Here is a 19,075-nt window from a genome sequence, read left to right as displayed (position 1 = left end):
AGAGCCTTGCTCAACGTGTGTCACCAGCAGGAAGTGTGTTTGGGAGGCCTCGATAAGGCTCTGGGAGGATGCAGGATGTAGCCGGCCCGGCACAGACCCGTGGGGATGGCTCACCTCTCGGGGTGCTGCCCCGGCCGGCCGAGCTCAGCCCCTGGCGCCGAGGCCTCGGTGAGTGAGTTCTTCGTGTCGGGCCTCTTAAGAAGGTGGAGTTATTCTAAGGTGGAGACGTAAGGGGGTAAAATATTCCTTAGCCGCTGGCCGAACACAGCCCTGGAGCTTCTCCAGGATTCCATCTTTCAGAGGATCATATAACGATAAAGTCGTCAATCCTTTTGATAATGAATTTTAAATACTATAGGAAAAGGTCGCTCCGAAACAACACACCCATGACCCTTTACCAGGTACCAACCCCACTTTTATCTGAGGACTTTTCTTGCTTTGCAGTAGACACAGACACACGTATAGATGGGGATGACTTTAATTGTACAGGCATTTTGTGTTTGATTTTTCTTCTCAGAATTTTTTTATTGTAAAAAGTACATAAATAAATATACAAATATATATTTAATATACAATATAATATAAATATATAAAAATAAATGTATGTAAATATATATAATGTACAATAAAATATACAGAGCATAAAATTTACCATTTTGATAATTTTTATGTGTACAGTTCAGTGGCATTTAGTGCATTCACATTGCTGCATTTCTCTTAATAGGACACTTAAGGCATCTTGTGGCCATAAGATACTCCATCCCGTGGGTGTGTCATAATTTTTATCTTCTTTCCATTGTTTCCTGTTTGATGGCTTCCAGGGTTTTTTGTTGTTGTTGTTCTTCATAAAACACTTCTATGCTAAGAAAATGATCTTAAAAAGCGTGAGTGCAGACGTCTCAGGACACGACTCTGGGGTCAGGGAGTCTGTGTGTTTTTATGGCTCCAGAGCTGTGTTTCCTGTTCACCCCCAGATGGGTTCCTGGTTTCCCTAACACGCGGGACCACGGCCGCGTCCCCAGTCCTCACCATCACTGGCGGCCGTGGCGGCTGGTTCCCTGCTGGTCTGTGGATGCCGACGCCTCCTCTCCCAGCTGGGCGTCTCTTCCCTCCCTGCCGGTGTGGCGCCTTCTCCACTGTTGGTTCGGGGGTGGCCTCCCTCTCGTCCAGGGGGCAGACAGTCGGATGATCCAGCCTGACTCCTTGGTCTTTCATAAAGCTGACAAGTGACATCGTGTCTCCTTTTTGGATGAGCGGACGCACAGGCCGCCTCTTCCGAGAGACGTATGGAAGTAGATATTGCGCCACTCAGCTAACCGCTCCTGGAGGCTCCGGATCTACACGGGGCCGTCAGATGAGGCTGGTGACTCTGGGACTTCAGCCGGTGTTTCCTGGGGACAGACAGAGGCATAAACTGGGTGGATTGGCGTGTTGAACCCCAGAGGGTCTTGGAGGAGCCGGGTGCCATCCATCCCACCGGCGCTTTGAGACTGCCCAGACTTCCTGTTCTGAGGTGGCCCCTGGGGATGCCCAAATGGAAGGGATGCAGTCCTCGTGTTTTCGGGGTCCACCATTCAGTCCACAGATGGACGGTAGGCGGTGGCGTGCACGGTGATGAAGTAGTGGTGAGAGTACCCGTACCCTGAATGGAGGCTGTGCCTTGGAATGGCAACAGGGAAGCCTCACAGAGGAGAGGGGCTTGGGCGGGCGTGGAGGGATGCTCGCACGCTGGCCACGCAGACGCTGGGAGCAGCTCGTTTGGTCCCAGAGCCGTCAGAGGGCTGGAGCTGCAGAGGTTGCTGCTGGAGCACACCGGGTGGGCTGAAGGATGGGCCAGGAGGCTGTCCTGGAGGAGGAGGTGGGGCACGGGCATCCGGTGTCCCAGGCTGGAGTCTGCATTTCTCCCGGTGGCTGCTGGAGCCACAGCAGGTTTTGACGTGATCGTGATGCTGTCTGCATCCCTCTGGCCGAGGGTGGAGAATGGACGAGAGGGGGCTGTTCCGCAGAGTGGGCGCCCCGGTGGGGGCGGCTGTGCATGTGTGGGGGCAAGAGGTCTATGGGAACTCTCTGTGTCTTCCTGTTATTTTTGCTGTGAAGCTAAAGCTGCTTTAAAAAGATAAAATCTTTAAAAAAAAGAAAGACAAAGTGAGTACCCCCCTATTTTGGGCCCAAAGGATCTCTTTCCTGGGTCTGTTGAGATGTCTCCTTAACAAAGTGGCAGCGGGGAGGGAGGGAGGGCGAAGAGAGAGGCTCCGACCTTTAGGAGATGGAATTATCGGGATGTGGAGACCAGGTCGAGCGAGGGGGCGGGTCTGGAGTCCCAGGTTTCTGGGTGGGAGTTGGTGGGTGTTTGAAGGGCGTCCACTGACAAAACCCAGGAAGGCCCGGGCTGGCGTCTGGGTGGAAGGGGCTTCAGAAGAGAAGCCGGGGTGGGGCGAGTTTCAGGAAGGAAGGAGGAGTGGTCAGCCCTTCGAAACCCACATCAAGTAACCAGTGAGTCGTGCAGGCAGGAACGGGGTTTCTAAAACGGAACATTAGGGTTTTTTTTTTTTTTTGAGGAATATTAGCCCTGAGCTAACTGCTGCCAATCCTCCTCTTTTTTTGCTGAGGAAGACTGGCCCTGAGCTCACATCCATGCCCATCTTCCTCTACTTTCTATGTGGGATGCCTGCCACAGCATGGCTTGCCAAGCGGTGCCATGTCCACACCCGGGATCCGAACCAGCGAACCCTGGGCCGCCAAAGCAGAAGGTGTGAACTTAACTGCTGCGCCACCGGGCCGGCCCCGGGTTTGTGTTTTTTAAACTGAAAAAGCGATATGTGCCTATGGCGAAAAATTCAGACACTCTTAAAGAGCATCAAGTGAAAATTCAGCCTCTCTTTATCCCCTCGTCCTCATTCCAGAGCCGCCTCTGTTGCCGTTGTCCTTGGATGATTTTCAGAAGCATTTTATGCACATGCGGTGTGGACCTGGCCTCTTGTTGGCTGGATGGCACCCTGTGAGTGTGTCTGAATCGTGCTCGTTTCCCCCGCCGACGCTCGAGACAGACAGGGGCAGACGCAAACCGCTCCTCTCACCTTTTCAAATTTATCTTTGAATTTAAGTCCGGGAAAATTTACTCTCTTTGGTGAGAAGGAGCTGCAAACATTCGTTTTTATGGATTTTTGTGTGAATGCAGATTTTTATGTCACTTGAGTAAGTGTCTAGTAATGGGATTGGTGGGCGTATGGTAAGTGTTTGCTTAGCTTTATAAGAAACTGCCGACCCGTTGCCTCGAGGGTCTGCATCCCAGCCAGCAGGGCTTCTTGTCCCTCAGCGTTGCCGGCACCTGCTGTTGTCAGTTTTCAAACATTTTAGCTGTTCTAATAGGTATGTGGTGGGCCTTCCGTGGTTTTCTTCTGCATTTCCTAATGATTAATGGTGTTGAGCACCTTTTCACACACTTATTTGCCCTTAGTATATCCTCCTGGGTGAAGTGTCTGTTTTTCTTCTTAGGTTGTTTTCTTACTATCGAGTTTGAAAATTCTTAGTGTATTCAACTTGTACCCTTGTCTCCGGGGTTCTTTGTCAGATACGTGATTTGCAAATCTCTCTTCCGGTCTGTAGCTTGTCTGTCCGTCTTCTTCCACAGTGTCTTTCACACAGCGGAAGGTTTTACTTTTCTGGTCCAATTTATCAAAATTTTTAAGTGGATTGTGCTTTTGTATCTAAGGTCTCACCCCTGGATCACGGGTGCCTCTGTCGTAAGTTATCCGGCCGTGTGTGAGCGGGTTTATTTCTGGGCTTGCGGTTCTGCCCAGTTGATCTCTCCTGTCCCGACACCACGTGGTCTTGTTTTCTGGGTTTTTATAGTAAATATTGACAGCAGACAGTATGAATCTTCCAGCTTTGTTCTTTCTCACAATTGTTCTGTTGATTCTAGTTCCTTTCTGTTTCCAGGTGTATTTTAGAATGATCTTGGTGATGTCAACCGAAAAGCCGTCTTGGGACTTTGATTGGGATCTGATTGAATGTGTAAATCAATGTGGGAGAACTGACAACTATATTGAATCTGCCGATCCGTGAACACAGACTCTCTCTCCGTTTATTTAGGCCTCTGATTTCTTTCATCCGTGAGTGGAAAAACTTTGGTTGTTTTCAATATACAGATCCTTCACCTATTTTATTAGACTTACTCTTGTTTCATTTTTTGTTCTAAGTGGTACTGGTTTTTTTTTTTTTCTAATTAATAGGTTTACTTTTTAGAGCAGTTTTAAGTTTATAGAAAAATTGAGCATAAAGTGACAGAGTTCCCATACACCCCCTCAGCCCCACACACCGTTCCCCTATAATTAACAGTTTGCATTATTGTGGTTGATTTGTTACAGCTGGTGAGAATGAGCGTTAACTAAAGTCTGTAGTTAACATTAGGGTTCACTCGTGTCGTACGGTTCTGTGGGTTTTTTTTTTTTTTTTGAGGAAGATTAGCCCTGAGCTAACTGCTGCCCATCCTCCTCTTTTTGCTGAGGAAGACTGGCCCTGAGCTGACATCCGTGCCCATCTTCCTCTACTTTATATGTGGGACGCCTGCCACAGCATGGCTTGCCAAGCGGTGCCATGTCCACACCCAGGATCCAAACCAGCAAACCCCGGGTCGCCAAACGTGCGCACTTAACCACTGCGCCACCGGGCCGGCCCTCTGAGTTTTGACAAATACGTTACATCACGTATCTGTCGTTAAAATGTCAAATAGATTAGTTCTACTGCCCTGAGCATCCTCGGTGCTCCATCTGTTCATCTCTCTCTCCTTCCACCAACTCCTGGCAACCGCTGATCTTTTCTGTCTCCGTGGTTTTGCCTTTTCCAGAATGTCCCATCCTTGGAGTCACACAGTGTGTAGCTTTCTCAGACTGGCTTCTTTCACTTAGTAACATGCGTTTACGGTTCCTCCGTGTCGTTTCACGGCTCGATAGCTCATTTCTTTTCAGTGCTGAATCCTATTCCGTTGTCTGGATGGGCCAGTTTATTTATCCACTCACCTGCTGAGGACGTCTTTGTTGCTTCCACGTTTTGGCGACTCTGAATAGGTTGCTGTAACATCCATGTGCAGGTTTTTGTGTGGACGAAGTTTTCAGCTCCGTTGGGTGAGTACCAAGGGGTGGGATGGCTGGTTCATACGGTTAAGGGCGTGTTTAGTTTTCTAGGAAACCCCCAAACTGTCTTCCATGGTGGCTGCTCCGTTCTGCGCTCCCCCCAGCAGTGGATGAGCGTTCCTGTTGCTCCACGTCTTGCCGGCATCTGGTGCCATCTGTGCTCTGGATTTTGGCCATTCTGATGTGTGTAGCGACATCTTGTTGTTTTAATTTGCAATCCCTGATGACACATGTTGTTTATTTCCATATGCTTATTTGTAATCTATGTATCTTCCTTGGTGAGGTTTCTGTTCACATCTTTTGCCTGTTTTCCACTTGGGTTGTTTGGTTTCTTATTGTTGAGTTTTAAGAGATTTTTGTACATTTTGGATGCAAGTCCTTTATTGATTACGTGTTTTGCAAATATTTTTCTATCAGTCTGTGGCTTGTCTTTTAATAGTACTGTTTTTTAAATGACAAAATTCAATTGTTCGTTGCCAGACTAAGAACTACAATTGATTGTTGTGTATTAATGTTGTATCCTGCAACCTTGATGAACTCAATGATTGTAGGAGTTTTTCACATTTTCTCCATAGACAATCGTGCTATAGGAAGTTTTATATTTTCCGTTCCAATCTGTATGCCTTAAAAGTTTTTCCCTGCATTATTGCGCTGACGAGCATCTCCTGCACGATGTTGAATAGGACTGATGAGAGGAGACGTCTGCATCTTATATCTGATGTTGGAGGAAAGTGTTCTGTGTCTCTTCATTAAGTAAGATGTCAGTTGTAGGTTCTTGTAGATGTCATTCATTGTGTTAAGGAATTTCTTTCTGTTTCTTCTTCTTCTTTTTTTTTTTGTGTGAGGAAGATTAGCCCTGAGCTGCCTACTGCCGCCAATCCTCCTCTTTTTTCTGAGGAAGACTGGCCCTGAGCTGACATCCGTGCCCATCTTCCTCTACTCTATATGTGGGACGCCTGCCACAGCATGGCTTGCCAGGTGGTTTGTAGGTTCATACCTGGGATCCAACCGGTGAACCCTGGGCCGCCAATGTGGAACGTGCGAACTTAACCACTGTGCCACCGGCCCGGCCCCTGTTTCTTCTTTACTGAGAGTTTGAATGTTGAATTTTATCAAATACTTTTTCTGTATCTCTTGAGAACAGGGTGAATTGCATTGATTGCTTTTTGAATTTTGAGCCAGAATTGCATTCCTGGGAAAACCCCATTTGTTTGTGTTAGATTATGCTTTTTGCATAAAACAAAAGCAAACCTGCTCCCATCTTAGAAGAGCCACGAGGCGTTGCGGGATGCACAGGGGCCTGGATGCGCTGCCACCTGGGTTTGCAGCCAGCTCTCTGCCTCAGTGTCCTCATCTGTACCGTGGGCCGTGGAGCTGTCACTGTGCTGCCCCTTTGCCCCCCCTTCCTTCCCGTCTCCTGGAGGAGATGGCTGGGGGCAGACTTGCTCATGGTCAGGTGTGTGGGGTCCAGTGCCAGGCCGTGCCCCCTTCGTCCTCACTGAGGCTGGAGCGGGTGGGGCTCCCTGACCACTCCATCAGGACCGGCCCGTTGCCCTTGCTTGGACTTACAGGTCCCATTTCGGTGACGCTGGCTTGGGTCCTCCTGGGGCACGGCCTGGCTGGAGGTGCCCCAGAAGCCCTTGGCCAGTGAGGATGCCCAGCGGGGCAGAGAGCAGAAGGGACGATGCTGACCCTCCTCCAGGGCTCCCAGAGCCGGCGCTCAAGGACTCGGAGCCTCTCCCATGTGGTGTTCACGCACATCACGCTTTTTACATACGTGTGAGTCAAGCGTGGATTCAGTTCTGTGGCCTTCCCCTCCCTCCCTGTAAACATCGCACACGTGGCCGCGTGGAAAACACTTTGGGAGGTGAGGGAGCGAGTGACCTCGACGGCCCGGCAGCTGCTGCCCGGCCCCGGGCTGGGTCTGTCCCCTGCTCTCTCAGGGACACGGCAGGCGTCTTCATGCCCAGCGGCCAGCTGTGTGTATCTGTGCACATCCGCGTCGCCGTGAAAGGAATCTCGACGCAAAGCCAAAGACGGGGCAGCTGTTGGTGCATTTGACACCACCAATGCCTTGTGCGGAGATGGAGCTGGCTGAGGGGCGCGCACAGCGTTTAGGGCGTTTTTTTAAAAGGAGGTTTAAAGCTTTCGGCAACTACCGAATGATGCAAAGACAGGCCGGTTCTGCAAAACTTTAGGAAATTAAGAACGTTCGGAAAAGGATAAAGAAACAGAAACTTCTCCCTTCATCTCTCAGGAGAGTGAGTTTCACCCCGTCGTGTGTTTCCTTGGAGTCGTTTTTTTCTGTCCTTGTTCTTTTTCTCTCTCTTACTCCCACACGTGTAATAGTGTATAACCTACTATATATAAATTTTTAAGTGATGCTCTTTTTTTAGAGAAGGTTTAGGTCTGTAGTAAACTTCAGCAGAAGGTACCGCGTTCCCACACCCGCCCTCCCCACTTTCCTCTGTTATTAGCTGTTATGAGCAGTGTTACATGGTTCCAATTGACGAACCAGCATTGATACAATGTATCAACTGCAGTCCACCGTCTACCTTAGGGCTCACTCTCCATGGGGAACATTCTGTGGGTTTGGACAAATGTAGACAAATGTGTACAAAATAGCTTCACTGCCCTAAAAATCCTCTGTGCTCACCTGTTCCTCTCCCACCACTCCGGCCCCTGATCTGTTTGCCGCCTCCGCAGTTTTCCTTTTCCAGAATGTCACATCCTTGGAATCAGACGGTATGTGGCCTTTCCAGATTGTCTTCTTTCTCTTAGTAACGCGCACGTAAGGTTCCTCCGTGTCCTTTGACGCCTCGATAGCTCATTTCTTTTTAGCTCCGAATCCTATTCCATTGTCTGGATGGGCCACTGTTTATTTATCCACTCACCTACTGCGGACGTCTTGGTTGCCTCCAAGTTTTGGCTAAGGTTGCTGCAGACACCTGGGTGCGGGATCGTGTGATGGGAGTTTCCACCTCATTTGGATAAATACCAAGAGCGCCATGGCTGGGTCGTGTGGTAAGAGTGTGCTTGGTTCTGTGAGAAACCCCCAAACTGCCTTCCGAGGTGGCCGCTCCAGTCTGCGCTCCCGCCAGTGACGGATGAGCGTTCCTGCAGCTCCACGTCCTCACCGGCCTCTGGTGCCGTCACTGTTCTGGGTTCTGGCCATTTTCATAGCTGTGTGGCGGTATCTCCCTGTTTCAATTTGCAATTCCCCGATGACATCTGATGCGGAGCATCTTTCCACGTGCTTATTCGCCATCTGTGTATCTTCTTTGCTGAGATGTCTGTTCAGATAGATCTTTTTGCCTCTTTTCCGGTTGGGTTCTTTCCAGATATTTTCTTGATTTCCCTTAGGATATATTCTGAGAAATTGAATAATGGGGCTCAGAAGTCCCCCTTGATGTCTAAGGCCATTTGTTCTCCATAAAGGTTTTATTCATTCATTCAACAAGCATTGATTGAACACCTGCCACCAGCCAGGCGCTGTTCCAGGCGCTGGGACGTAATGATGAGCACGCTGGGAAGCACAGGGTTTTCCAGCGGCATCACCTTGGGGCACGTGCGACGTTCACACACCCCATTGCATGAGGCAGCACGGCCCCAAGTGGTTAGGAGCCTGGGGTCTGGGCCCCCGCTGGACGAGGACACCACGTCCACGCTCGTGTCATTACTGAACTCAGAGTTCTTTTCAGTCCCTTCAGAGTGTGATCAGGCAACATATGAGATCCCGGAAAAGGGGGACGTCAGTCAGAGTTCTAGAATCTTTGAACCAAGCACACAGTGGGACATGTTATTTCAAGGGATCCAGGATGAGTTTAAATCCTTTTCTCACTCAAAAACCGTATTCTTTGGGGGCCAGCCCAGTGGCGCAGTGGTTAAATGCGCATATTCCGCTTCAGCGGCCCGGGGTTCGCTGGTTCAGATCCCGGGTGTGCACATCGCACCGACTGGCAAAGCCATGCTGTGGAAGGCGTCCCACATATAAAGTAGAGGAAGATGGGCACGGATGTTAGCTCAGGGCCAGTCTTCCTCAGCAAAAAGAGGAAGATTGGCAGCAGATGTTAGCTCAGGGCTAGTCTTCCTCAAAAAAAAAAAAAGAAAAAAAGAAAAAAAAAAAGGGAGCCAGCCTCCTCATGCATTTGAAAGCCAATAAGGAGCTCTTGCATAATTTATCAAAGAAGATTGTCATAGTAGAAAACTATGAAATATTTAGAATTGAGTGACAGTGAAAGCATTACGTATCAAAAGTTGTGGGACGCAGCAAAATTGGTGCTTAGAGGGAAATTTATAGCTTCACTAGAAGATAAGGTTAGAAATTGATGAGCTGTCTTGGTTCCCAGGGTGCCAGAGCGAAGGATCGCAAACCGAGTGGTTTAAAACAGCAGAAATTGATTGCCTCGCAGAGACGGAGCCCAGAGCCTGGGATGCAGGCTTCGGCCGCGTGGTTCCTGCTGGGGCCTCTGACGGAGGGTCTGCTCCGGGCCTCTCCGGCTTCTGGGGGCTGCCGGCGCTCCTGGGCTTGTAGACACATCACCCCAAACCCCACCTCCTTCTCCATGTGGCCTCTTCCTGCGAGTCTGTGTCTAAACTTCCCTCTTCTTATAAGGACCCCGGGGCTGAATTAGGGTCACCCTCATCCGGGGTGACTTCGTCTTAACTTGATGACGTCTGCAAAGATCCTGTTCCCAAATAAGGCCACACTCTGAGGTTCTGGACGGATGTCAGCCCACCACAGGGTGCAGCCTGATTCGTCAGAATAGGGGGATGAGGCAAGAAGAAATACCAACGAGGGTAAAAAATAACGATGAAAGCAGAAGTTAATGAAACAGGATGGAAGAAACAGTAGCAGACGACACAGTCAGAGGCTGGTGCTCTGCAGAGATGAAATGGATGGACCCCGTGGAGAAGAGACCACACACGCTGCGATTTCCCACAGGCCGGGGAGGTGAGGGGTCAGGAAGGGGTGCTTTTCTGAGCCGGTGCTCAGGGAGGTGGCCAGGGGTGAGCTCACACCTGCCCATGTGGGTGTCGCCTGGTTCTTCTCTTCTCATCTGGATCAGCTCAGAAGTTGCCTCCTCCAGGGAGCCCTCCTTGACTGCTTCCCAGGGAAGGTCTAGGAGCCTCCCTTTGCTGGCACAGCCCCTTGTTCCCAGTCCTTTAGTGGCGCCCACCCCATTGTCTTGTCCTGACCTTTACCCGTCTTTCTTGTTGGATCGAAATCTCCTTTATGCCAGAACCATGCTTTTTTTCCCCTGTTGTGTCCTGTGTATGAGGCCTGGCATACAAACGGTGCTCAATAAATGATTGAAGCTCTGTGTTTCTCTCCTCACCCTGCTGCTGAGTGCTTGTGTGCCCCCTGACAAATCTGTTACCTTCTCTGGGCCTCAGTTTCCCCACCTTGTAGATGGGGATGACTCACCCCAGGCCCGCCTTCCACTCTGAGATTCTACAGCCCCAGAGGAGGGCTTGTGGCTCCTGGCCCTGGGACTGGTGACCGCCGACCCTTCCCCTGGAGACCCCAGGTCCTCAAGCGCCACGGCTCCACTGTGGGCCTCCCAGAGTGTGAGGAGCCGTCCTCGGGTTGTGCAGAAACCTCCCCCTGGACCAGAGACACACGCACGCCGCACAAGACTGCCCAGCGCAGAGGGGTCGGCCCGCTCGGGTCCGGATGCCGCGCCGGGGGAGTGGCCTCTCTTCCTCTGGAGCGTGGGACGCCCGTGCCAAGATCCGGGCCGGCATGACTGACTAACTGCGCCTTAGAAATCCCCTTAAGAGGGACAGGGCGGGCCTGTCCTCACCCAGCAGACGGGGCGTGGGAGCTGAGCGAGGGAGGGTCAACTCACTTCCAGAAAATCTCCCCAGATCCCCCCCCCTACCCCATCCCCCCGGGTATTCTCTGTCCTCAGGCTGGAAGTCTGCGTCTCCCGCCCTCGTGTCGGAAAAACGCAGTCCCAAGAGGATGATGACCGTCAGCTCCGGCCCGGGGGGCGCGCGGCCCTGGGGGCAGCACGGGGACAGTCCCTGGAGCCGTGTGACGGGTTTCAGGGGCAGATCCTGGCCCCGGGCTTTCTGGAAACGCGGTTCCCACACTGTTGCGAAGATTCCTCCGGCCTGGAAAGCCTGCGCTGACCCCCTGCCCCGCGCCATCCTGCAGCCAGCTCATCGGCCTGAAAACAGGAGACAGGAAGTGGTGGGGGGGCGGGGGGTCCGAAAAATCAGAGGGCTTCCTGGAATCCCCAGAGGAGAGGACGGAAGGGATGTCATCCAGAAATAACGGTCTGGCATCGTGGGGGGCAGAGCCCGGGAGAGGTCGCCCGGCCGCACCCCCGTCCCGGCCCCCGTTTCCTCTCGACGCCTCCTGAAGGGGCCTTTGTGCATTGAACCACCTGTATCCTGCCCGAGTGGGCCCTTTGCTGCCAAAAACGGGACGTCACCCCCGTGCCAGGACAGGCGATGCCCCGTGGCCCGAGGAAAGGAGGCCCAGACCGCGGCCGCCTCGAAGGAAAGCGGCTTCTGGCGGCTGCACGGGAGACGCCGGGGGCCTCACCGCCGCCCTGGGACCCTGCGCCAGGCTCTCGTGTGTGACGCCAGCCGCTGACGTGCACGGATCTCCAGGCCGTACGCGCCCCCAGATCTCCCCGCGTCTGTGCCCCGTCACGGCCTCGTCGGGAGCCCCGCTGAGGGCAACCCCCCGACGCAGCGGCCTTATTTGGTCACAGTTCCTTCTGATGCTGACTCACGCGTGGAAAATGTCTTCTCATCCTGCTGATCGCCCTTGAAACCTTCTCCGACACCCCCCAGCCTCCGGTCATGTGTCGGGAGGTGATTCCCATGCCGCCCCCGTGCCATGGCTCTGACGAGGGCATCGCTGACCCGCGACTGACTGTCTGGGGCTTCCTCTCTAGTTGGCGGAGGCGTGCAGGGTCTGCCCCACCGTCTCGCTGCCCTCCGGCCCCTGCGACTTCAGCCCTGAGCTCTGTCACCCTGTAGCCGGGAGCAGTGGGGTGGCGGTGTGTGGTCACGATGGTTTCTATAACATGAGGACGTGGGGCTCGAACCCCTGTCCTGACTACAGTGGTTCATTCATTCATTCATTCGTTCATTCATTATTTCCAACCAGTGCCTGTGGCACCGTGTCCAGTGATGGGCAAGGGTCACACTCGAATGGGTGATGGGTTCTGGCAGCTCATCCTTTTGAAGCAATGTGATGCTAACTCCAGCAGGTAAGATCAAAAAGCTCTGGAGCTGGATGGACGAAGGGGGAGGTGATAGGAAGGCTTCTTGCTGGAGGTGTCATTGAAAGGGGCGTTGAAGCATACATAGGAGTTCGCCAGGGGGCACCAATTGGGGGATGGGCAGTAGGCCGAAGGAGACCCTGCATCCCTCTTTCTGTTCTCCCCTTCAGAGACCTCCTCTGGCTGCAGGTTGCCACACCTGTCTCTGAGGGGATGGCTCAGTGGGACCCGTTGGAGCTGGGCGTCCAGATGGACCTACGACTCTGGTTCTCTGAGGGTCACTCCCAAGTCTGGTCTCACTGTTGCCTCAGAGTCACTGTGTCCAAAACCCAGCTCATGCCGACCGTGTTAGGAGAACCAACCAGCCAACAAACAGAAAGTGACATGGGACCGGCCCGGTGGCACAGTGGTTAAGTCCGCACGTTCAGCTTCAGTGGCCCGGGGTTTGCTGGTTTGGATCCCGGGTGCAGACATGGCACCGCTTGGCAAGCCATGCTGTGTCAGGCGTCCCACATATAAAGTAGAGGAAGATGGGCACGGATGTGAGCTCAGGGCCAGTCTTCCTCAGCAAAAAGAGGAGGATGGGCAGCAGTTAGCTCAGGGCTAATCTTCCTCAAAAAAAAAAAAAAAAAAGACCCCACTGATCATTTACACCTGTATTATTGAAAACCAACGTGTAAACATATGGTAACCCGTTTCCAGCGTGGCATCGTCCATCCCTCTCTCCTGGCAGTCCGAGACGGGATTGCGGGATTCCGCGGGATCCACGGACACGGTGGGGCCGTTCTCAGGGGCGACGAGCCGGCCCGTTGTCCCGGGATCGGCAGATTGGTGGGGTGTCGGCTTGGAAGGGAGTCCCGGAGCGATCTGGTCCCGGGAAACGCTGGATTTTCGATGGCACCCCAATAGGCGATGGGGGGACTAGGGCCCGGATCATTTTCTAGGACGAGAGCGTCTGTCGTGAGGCGGTTCCTGGCCTGCCTCCCCTGGCTTGGTTTTGCCCCACGTGCACGATCGTTTCACAGCCGAAACCCATTGTTGTTCACCGATTCCGGACGGGGCCGCCGAGGACCCCCGGGTTGGGTTTGGAGCAGAGCTGATGGCGTCCTGCGGAGGAGCGTCTCCCACGTCCAGCCTGAGGGAAGCTCGCCGTGGCCGGGCTGACGTGCCGGGTGAGGACGGACGGAGACGGGGCCCCGTGGGGGCCGTGCTCGGGGGCATCGTGGCCTGGAAACAAGTCTTCCGGACGTGGCCTTAGTTTCCGTCCTTGGGCGTCCTGACTTTGGGGGGCTCGATACAAGGTCCTTTCCCGAGGAGCCTGTGTCTTCCCGGGCGTGCGGTGCGCAGAGGGTGTCACGTCTGGGATCCGTCGTTTGTTTAGGGCGGTTTGGGTGGTAGTGGTGTCTACACGGCGGGAAACAAATGCTTTATTTTTATTACGACACGATGGTTCCTTCCAATTTATTTGTGTTGTACGAAATTTCTGGCACCGAGACGGGAGACGAAGAAATTCTACCCCCATCCTCAGTCCTCAGAGCTTTTAAAATGCTTTCTCGGGGCCGGCCTGGTGGTGCAGTGATTAAGTTCACACGTTGTGCTTTGGTGGCCCAGGGTTCACCAGTTCAGATCCCGGGTGCAGACATGGCACTGCTTATCAAGCCATGCTGTGGCAGGCATCCCACATATAAAGTAGAGGAAGATGGGCATGGATGTTAGCTCAGGGCCAGTCTTCCTCAGCAAAAAAAAAAAAAAAAAAAAAAGAGAAGGATTGGCAGCAGATGTTAGCTCAGGGCTAATCTTCCTCAAAAAAATAAGTGTCTGTTGAGTGTTTACTGTAAGTGGGCGCCCGGCTAATGACCTGAGACTTCGCAGTGAATGTGGCTTCTATTGTAGGGAGGGGAACAGACGATAATCAAGATGAACAAGCAAAACGTGTAGGGTACAGAGTGCACGTGCTGAGGAGAGCGATGACGCGGAGGAGGAGCTGGGGTGCTGGCGACGTGGGGAAATGTCCCTGCACCCAGAAGGTGACGTTTGACAGAGACCAAAGGAAGTCGAGGGAGCAAGTGTCGGGACACTGGGAACAGTGTTCTGGCAGAGGGAACAGCAAGAGCACAGGGAGGCGCGTGCAGTGTCCATGAAACAGCAAAGAGCCAGTGTGTCAGGAGGGCCATGAGCTCAGAGGGCTGTGGCCTCAGCCGCCGACAGGAGGATGTGTGTTTTGCTGGGTTGGAGGCCGTCAGATATTGCACACGGCCGACACGGTGCTGCCCCTGTTTCTAATTCCTTTGTTGTTTCCCTTCTGAAATTCTAGATTTTAAATAATGTGCTAACTCCCTAATTTACAGTTCCGTTAACTGTTAGCTGTGGTCTTCGATCCCCATTTGTAAGAGATAGATCTTCGCACATCTGTCCTTTAGGTCCTCTCCAAAATTCTGCTGCCCCTCTGTTTCCAGAACTTTTCGTTTCGTATCACCTAGGGAGCCGGGTCCATGTGTGTGTGTGTGTGTGTACAGAAGCATTAGAGCAGGTGAAGAGCTGTGAACAGTGGTCCTCAGCTCCCTGGAGGGTGCAGGCAGTGCTGGCAGGTGGGGCACCTTCTGCAGGTCCCAGTTCCAGGCAGGTGGCCTCTGACCAGCGCCCCCCCGCCCCCCAGGACACATCAGATCTTTAAAGTCCCACAAAGTCAACGCACATAGCGTTGAACCTTTGATTTGCTTTATATTCTCCCTTTATTTTTTTAAAGGTAAGATACATATTTTTATGAAGGAAAAGCAAAACATCAGCCATGTTTCCCAGGATGTGACAGGCAGCCAGTACTTGCAGAATGAGTACATGGAACTATGTATATTGGTTTTGGGGGGCGATGGCGTCTCGATTTTCTTTTTCCTGTGGGTTCTCTGTGGAAGATGCCCCACTCCCCATGTGAATGGCAGAGTCCCGTCTGGGGCCTTTTAAAATCTCTTCTTTAGAGAGTACAAACCTTCTGCGGGGAAGAATTGCCTCCAGGAGTCATTTACACTGTAGTATGAATTAGGACAGCATCCTTGTTCCCTCGGGGTTGACGGGATACCCGGAAAGCTTGGAATAAGAGGTAGAGGGGAAGGGGTGCTTCCTGAGGTAGGGCAGCACCCCGGAAGGCAAGGTCAGCAGGACTCCCGGGGGGAGCGCTGGGTCAGGGACAGGACTCAGTTTCCTGACTTGCTGTTTTTGCTGGGTGACTCGTGGGTAACATCGAATGACAGCTTTTTGCCCCGGGTTGACTAAGGAGATTGCCGGGCGGTGTCCTGGGGGAGGTGGCCCTTGGCAAATGATGGGGCAGAGGCCTTGCCCTGGGCGTGTGGGGACACAGACGAGGGTCCGTTTGCCAGGTGCCCCCGCTCCGCCCCGTGCCTCCCCTGCAGCGACCCCGGGGGGATCACGAGATTGCTCCTGGGGCCGGGGGAGTGGGGGCCTGTTGTTCACGGGGGGGCCCCTTTGCACTTTTTGAATTCTGTGCCCTCTGCACGGATACACCATCTGAAAAAGCAATTCGATAATGGAGAGAGGGAAGAAAAGAGAAGTTTGTGTCCCTTTGATGCACCCACCGGCCTTTTCCTGACGTCTACCATCCGGGGACCAGGCTGAGCAGGACAAAGGCCCCTCCTGCCCTCGAGGGCCAGTGGCCGGTGCCGGCCTCGCACCCTGGGGCCTCGGACCTGCGGGGCCAACTTCTAGGGTGGGGAACCAGGAAAGGTCCCCTGGATCGTGAATGACCAGGAGCCCCCGGGGCCAGGGCCCTGTGGCCCGCAGAGCTGTCCGCTGGGGGGTGGGCTGGAAGCCCTTGGAGTCCAGGGGGGAAGGGGCCGAGTGCACGGGGGCTGCAGGGAGCGGGCGAGGCTGCCCACCCGGCCTGGACGGGGCCTCCCAGGGGAGCCCGGGAGGGGAGGGGTCGCGCCCCTGCGCCGGGATAGCGCGGGCTCTCACCTCGTGTCCCGCGTCTCCCGCAGGAAGAAAACAGACAGATTCTGGCCCAGCAGAAGGCGGCCTCGCAGTCCGACTCGCACGATGAGGAGGTCTCGCCGAGCCCCCCGAACCCCGTGGTGAAGTCCCGCCGCCGCCGCGGGGGCGTGAGCGCCGAGGTGTACACGGAGGAGGACGCCGTGTCCTACGTGCGCAAGGTGGGCCCGCCCGGACCCCGCCCCAAGCCTCACCTCGGACCCCGCCCCGGGACCCCCGCCCTGGACCCCGCCCCAGGCCTCACCTCTGACCCCGCCCCGGGACCCCCACCCCGGACCCCGCCCCGGGACCCCCACCCCGGACCCCGTCCCAGGCCTCACCTCGGACCCCGCCCCAGGCCTCACCTCGGACCCCGCCCCGGGACCCCCGCCCTGGACCCCGCCCCAGGCCTCACCTCGGACCCCGCCCCGGGACCCCCACCCTGGACCCCGCCCCAGGCCTCACCTCGGACCCCGCCCTGGACCCCTCGCCCCGACCCCCGCCCCAAGCCTCACCTCGGACCCCGCCCCGGGACCCCCACCCCGGACCCCGTCCCAGGCCTCACCTCGGACCCCGCCCCGGGACCCCCACCCCGGACCCCGTCCCGGGACCCCCACCCCGGACCCCGTCCCAGGCCTCACCTCGGACCCCGCCCCGGGACCCCCACCCCGGACCCCGTCCCAGGCCTCACCTCGGACCCCGCCCCAGACCCTCGCCCTGGAGCCCCGCCTTCCTTCTGGTCACAGGGGCGGTGGGAGGCGTCCCGGCCGTGCTGGCCCCACCTGAGCACGTGTCTGTCTGAGGACCCTCGGGAGGGGCCCCCACGAGGCCGTGTCGGGATCCCCCAGGCTCAGGGAAGGGACGTGGCGCTCAGATCTGGGGTGTCACCGAGGAGCCCGTGTCCCTGGCCGATGGTGCCCGTCTCCGGGGCTCCGCCCATCCAGGCTGGACCCCCGCCTCAGAGCCTCCGACCCTCCACATGTTACTCCGACCTCCAGCTGTGCCCCCCCCACCCCCCCCCCCACCCGCCCCCCGACCCCCAGCAGGTGCCTCCGTCTGGATGGTGTCTCCGGCTTGTGCACTTAGAGGACGCTGCACCCCGCCCTCGCGTGTGGGGCCTGCCATTTCCTTCTTACGCATTGCTAGACTCAGGTTTTTTTTTTCTGCATTTTTAGTTTTTGATCAATCTTAAGTTTTTTAAAAAAATTATGGCAAAATGGGTGTGACATAAATTTCACCATCTGTATAAGTTGCTCCAGCTGCCGTGACAGCCAGCGTACCCAGCCTGGGCGGCTCAAGCAACACGTTTGTTCTCTCACGGTCTGCAGGCTGGATGTGCAAGGTCAAGGGTCCCCCTGGGGGGGACCCTCCTCCCGGCTGGCAGACGGCCGCCCCTCGCTGTGTCCTCACTTGGGGAGGAAAGAGACAGAGCTCCCTGGGGTCCCTCTCATCGGGGCACCAACCCCGTCCTGCGGACGCCACCCTCATGACCTGGTCGGACCCTAATCATTTCCCAAGGGCCCCACTTCTGAACATGGTGGTGCTGGGGGGGGGTTTCCACACGTGAATTCGGGGACAGTTCAGTGCCTAGCACCCCCTCAGTCATCACCGGCCTGCCGCTCAGGGACATTAAGCCCATTCCCATGGTTGTGCAGCCATGCCCACTGTCCGTCTCCAGAACTCTTCATTTTGTAGATCTGAGACTGTCTCCTGGTAAACAGCTCCCCAGCCCCTCCTCAGGACTTAATATTTTTATAATTAGAGAATGAAAACTGGGAAAAAAGTGTTGTTTGAAATCTACTGGGTCCCTTCACGTCTGTTTTTTTTTTTTTCTTTTGAGGAAGATTAGCCCTGAGCTAACATCTGCCACCAATCCTCCTCTTTTTTTTTTTTTTTTTTTTTGCTGAGGAAGACTGGCCCTGAGCTAGCATCCGTGCCCATCTTCCTCTACTTTGTATGTGGGATGCCTGCCACAGCATGGCTTGTCAAGCGGTGCCATGTCCGCACCCGGGATCTGAACCGGCGAATCCTGGGCCGCCGAAGCAGAACGGACGAACTTAAGAAACTGTCACAGCCCAGAGGGGTTCAGGGGAGGTGGCGGCTGCCTGAGACCTGGATGGGATCTGGGCAGAGCAGGCCGTTGGGGGACGGCTGAGGACTCGTGGGGGAGTGTGGGCTTCCAAGGCTGGCTCCCTAGTCGTGACCCCCGGGCCGGAGTACATAGCATGTTAACCATCCGGGAAACTGGCCGTGAGTACAGGCACCATCTTGGCAACTTCTCTGTAAATCTAAACTGTTCTAAAATGAAAAGCTTATTTTTTAAAACGTCCGTTGGAACCCGAGCGGCTTTTTAGGGGGCTTCAGGCCTGCCCCTCGGGGATCTCTTTATAAAATAGGTCCCCAGGTGTCGGACGGGATCCGCAGGTGTGCGGGGGGCCTGACGTCGCCTCCCCCCGCCTGGTGGAGGTTTCTGGGCCGCTGAGCACAAAGTGGGGGGCATGTGATAGCCCGGATGGGCTTCCCCACCATCTGTCTTATTTTAAGGGAGAAACCTGGCATCTGAGAGGCGAGTGTTTTCATCATTCGGTGCTTGATCCCTTGGACACACGCTGAGCACTCCCGCCCGGCAGGTCCTGCGTTGACCGCAAGCGAGAGAAGCCTTTCTCACTCCTGGTTGTCCGTAGTTTGGAGGGTCCGGATCCCTCCCCAGCCTGACAAGGG

At 54.6% G+C, this 19,075-nt stretch overlaps 1 protein-coding gene and 1 long non-coding RNA gene across 5 annotated transcripts in view; both read left to right on the top strand.

Moving 5' to 3' along the window:
• Positions 1-19,075, top strand: part of PRKAR1B (protein kinase cAMP-dependent type I regulatory subunit beta) — a 115,222-nt gene that overhangs the window by 16,470 nt on the left and 79,677 nt on the right. For 3 of the 4 annotated variants that reach the window (XM_070484022.1, XM_070484021.1, XM_070484020.1), the window contains exon 3: positions 16,366-16,536. In XM_070484022.1, coding sequence (XP_070340123.1) covers positions 16,366-16,536 — 171 coding nt within the window. Of the gene's footprint in view, positions 1-6; positions 169-16,365; positions 16,537-19,075 lie in introns of those variants that run through there. The other variant, XM_070484023.1, reaches the window with a different exon arrangement.
• LOC123276992 (uncharacterized) lies at positions 3,980-10,468 on the top strand. Its single transcript, XR_006513612.2, has 3 exons — positions 3,980-4,112; positions 4,968-5,123; positions 9,482-10,468. It is a non-coding gene; the product is annotated as an uncharacterized lncRNA (long non-coding RNA).

This window comes from Equus asinus, chromosome 14 (genome assembly GCF_041296235.1).
Source record: "Equus asinus isolate D_3611 breed Donkey chromosome 14, EquAss-T2T_v2, whole genome shotgun sequence".
Taxonomy (NCBI): Eukaryota; Metazoa; Chordata; class Mammalia; order Perissodactyla; family Equidae; genus Equus; species Equus asinus.
Note: the sequence above shows the minus strand (reverse complement) of the source record. Positions and strands in the feature narration are given on the sequence as shown.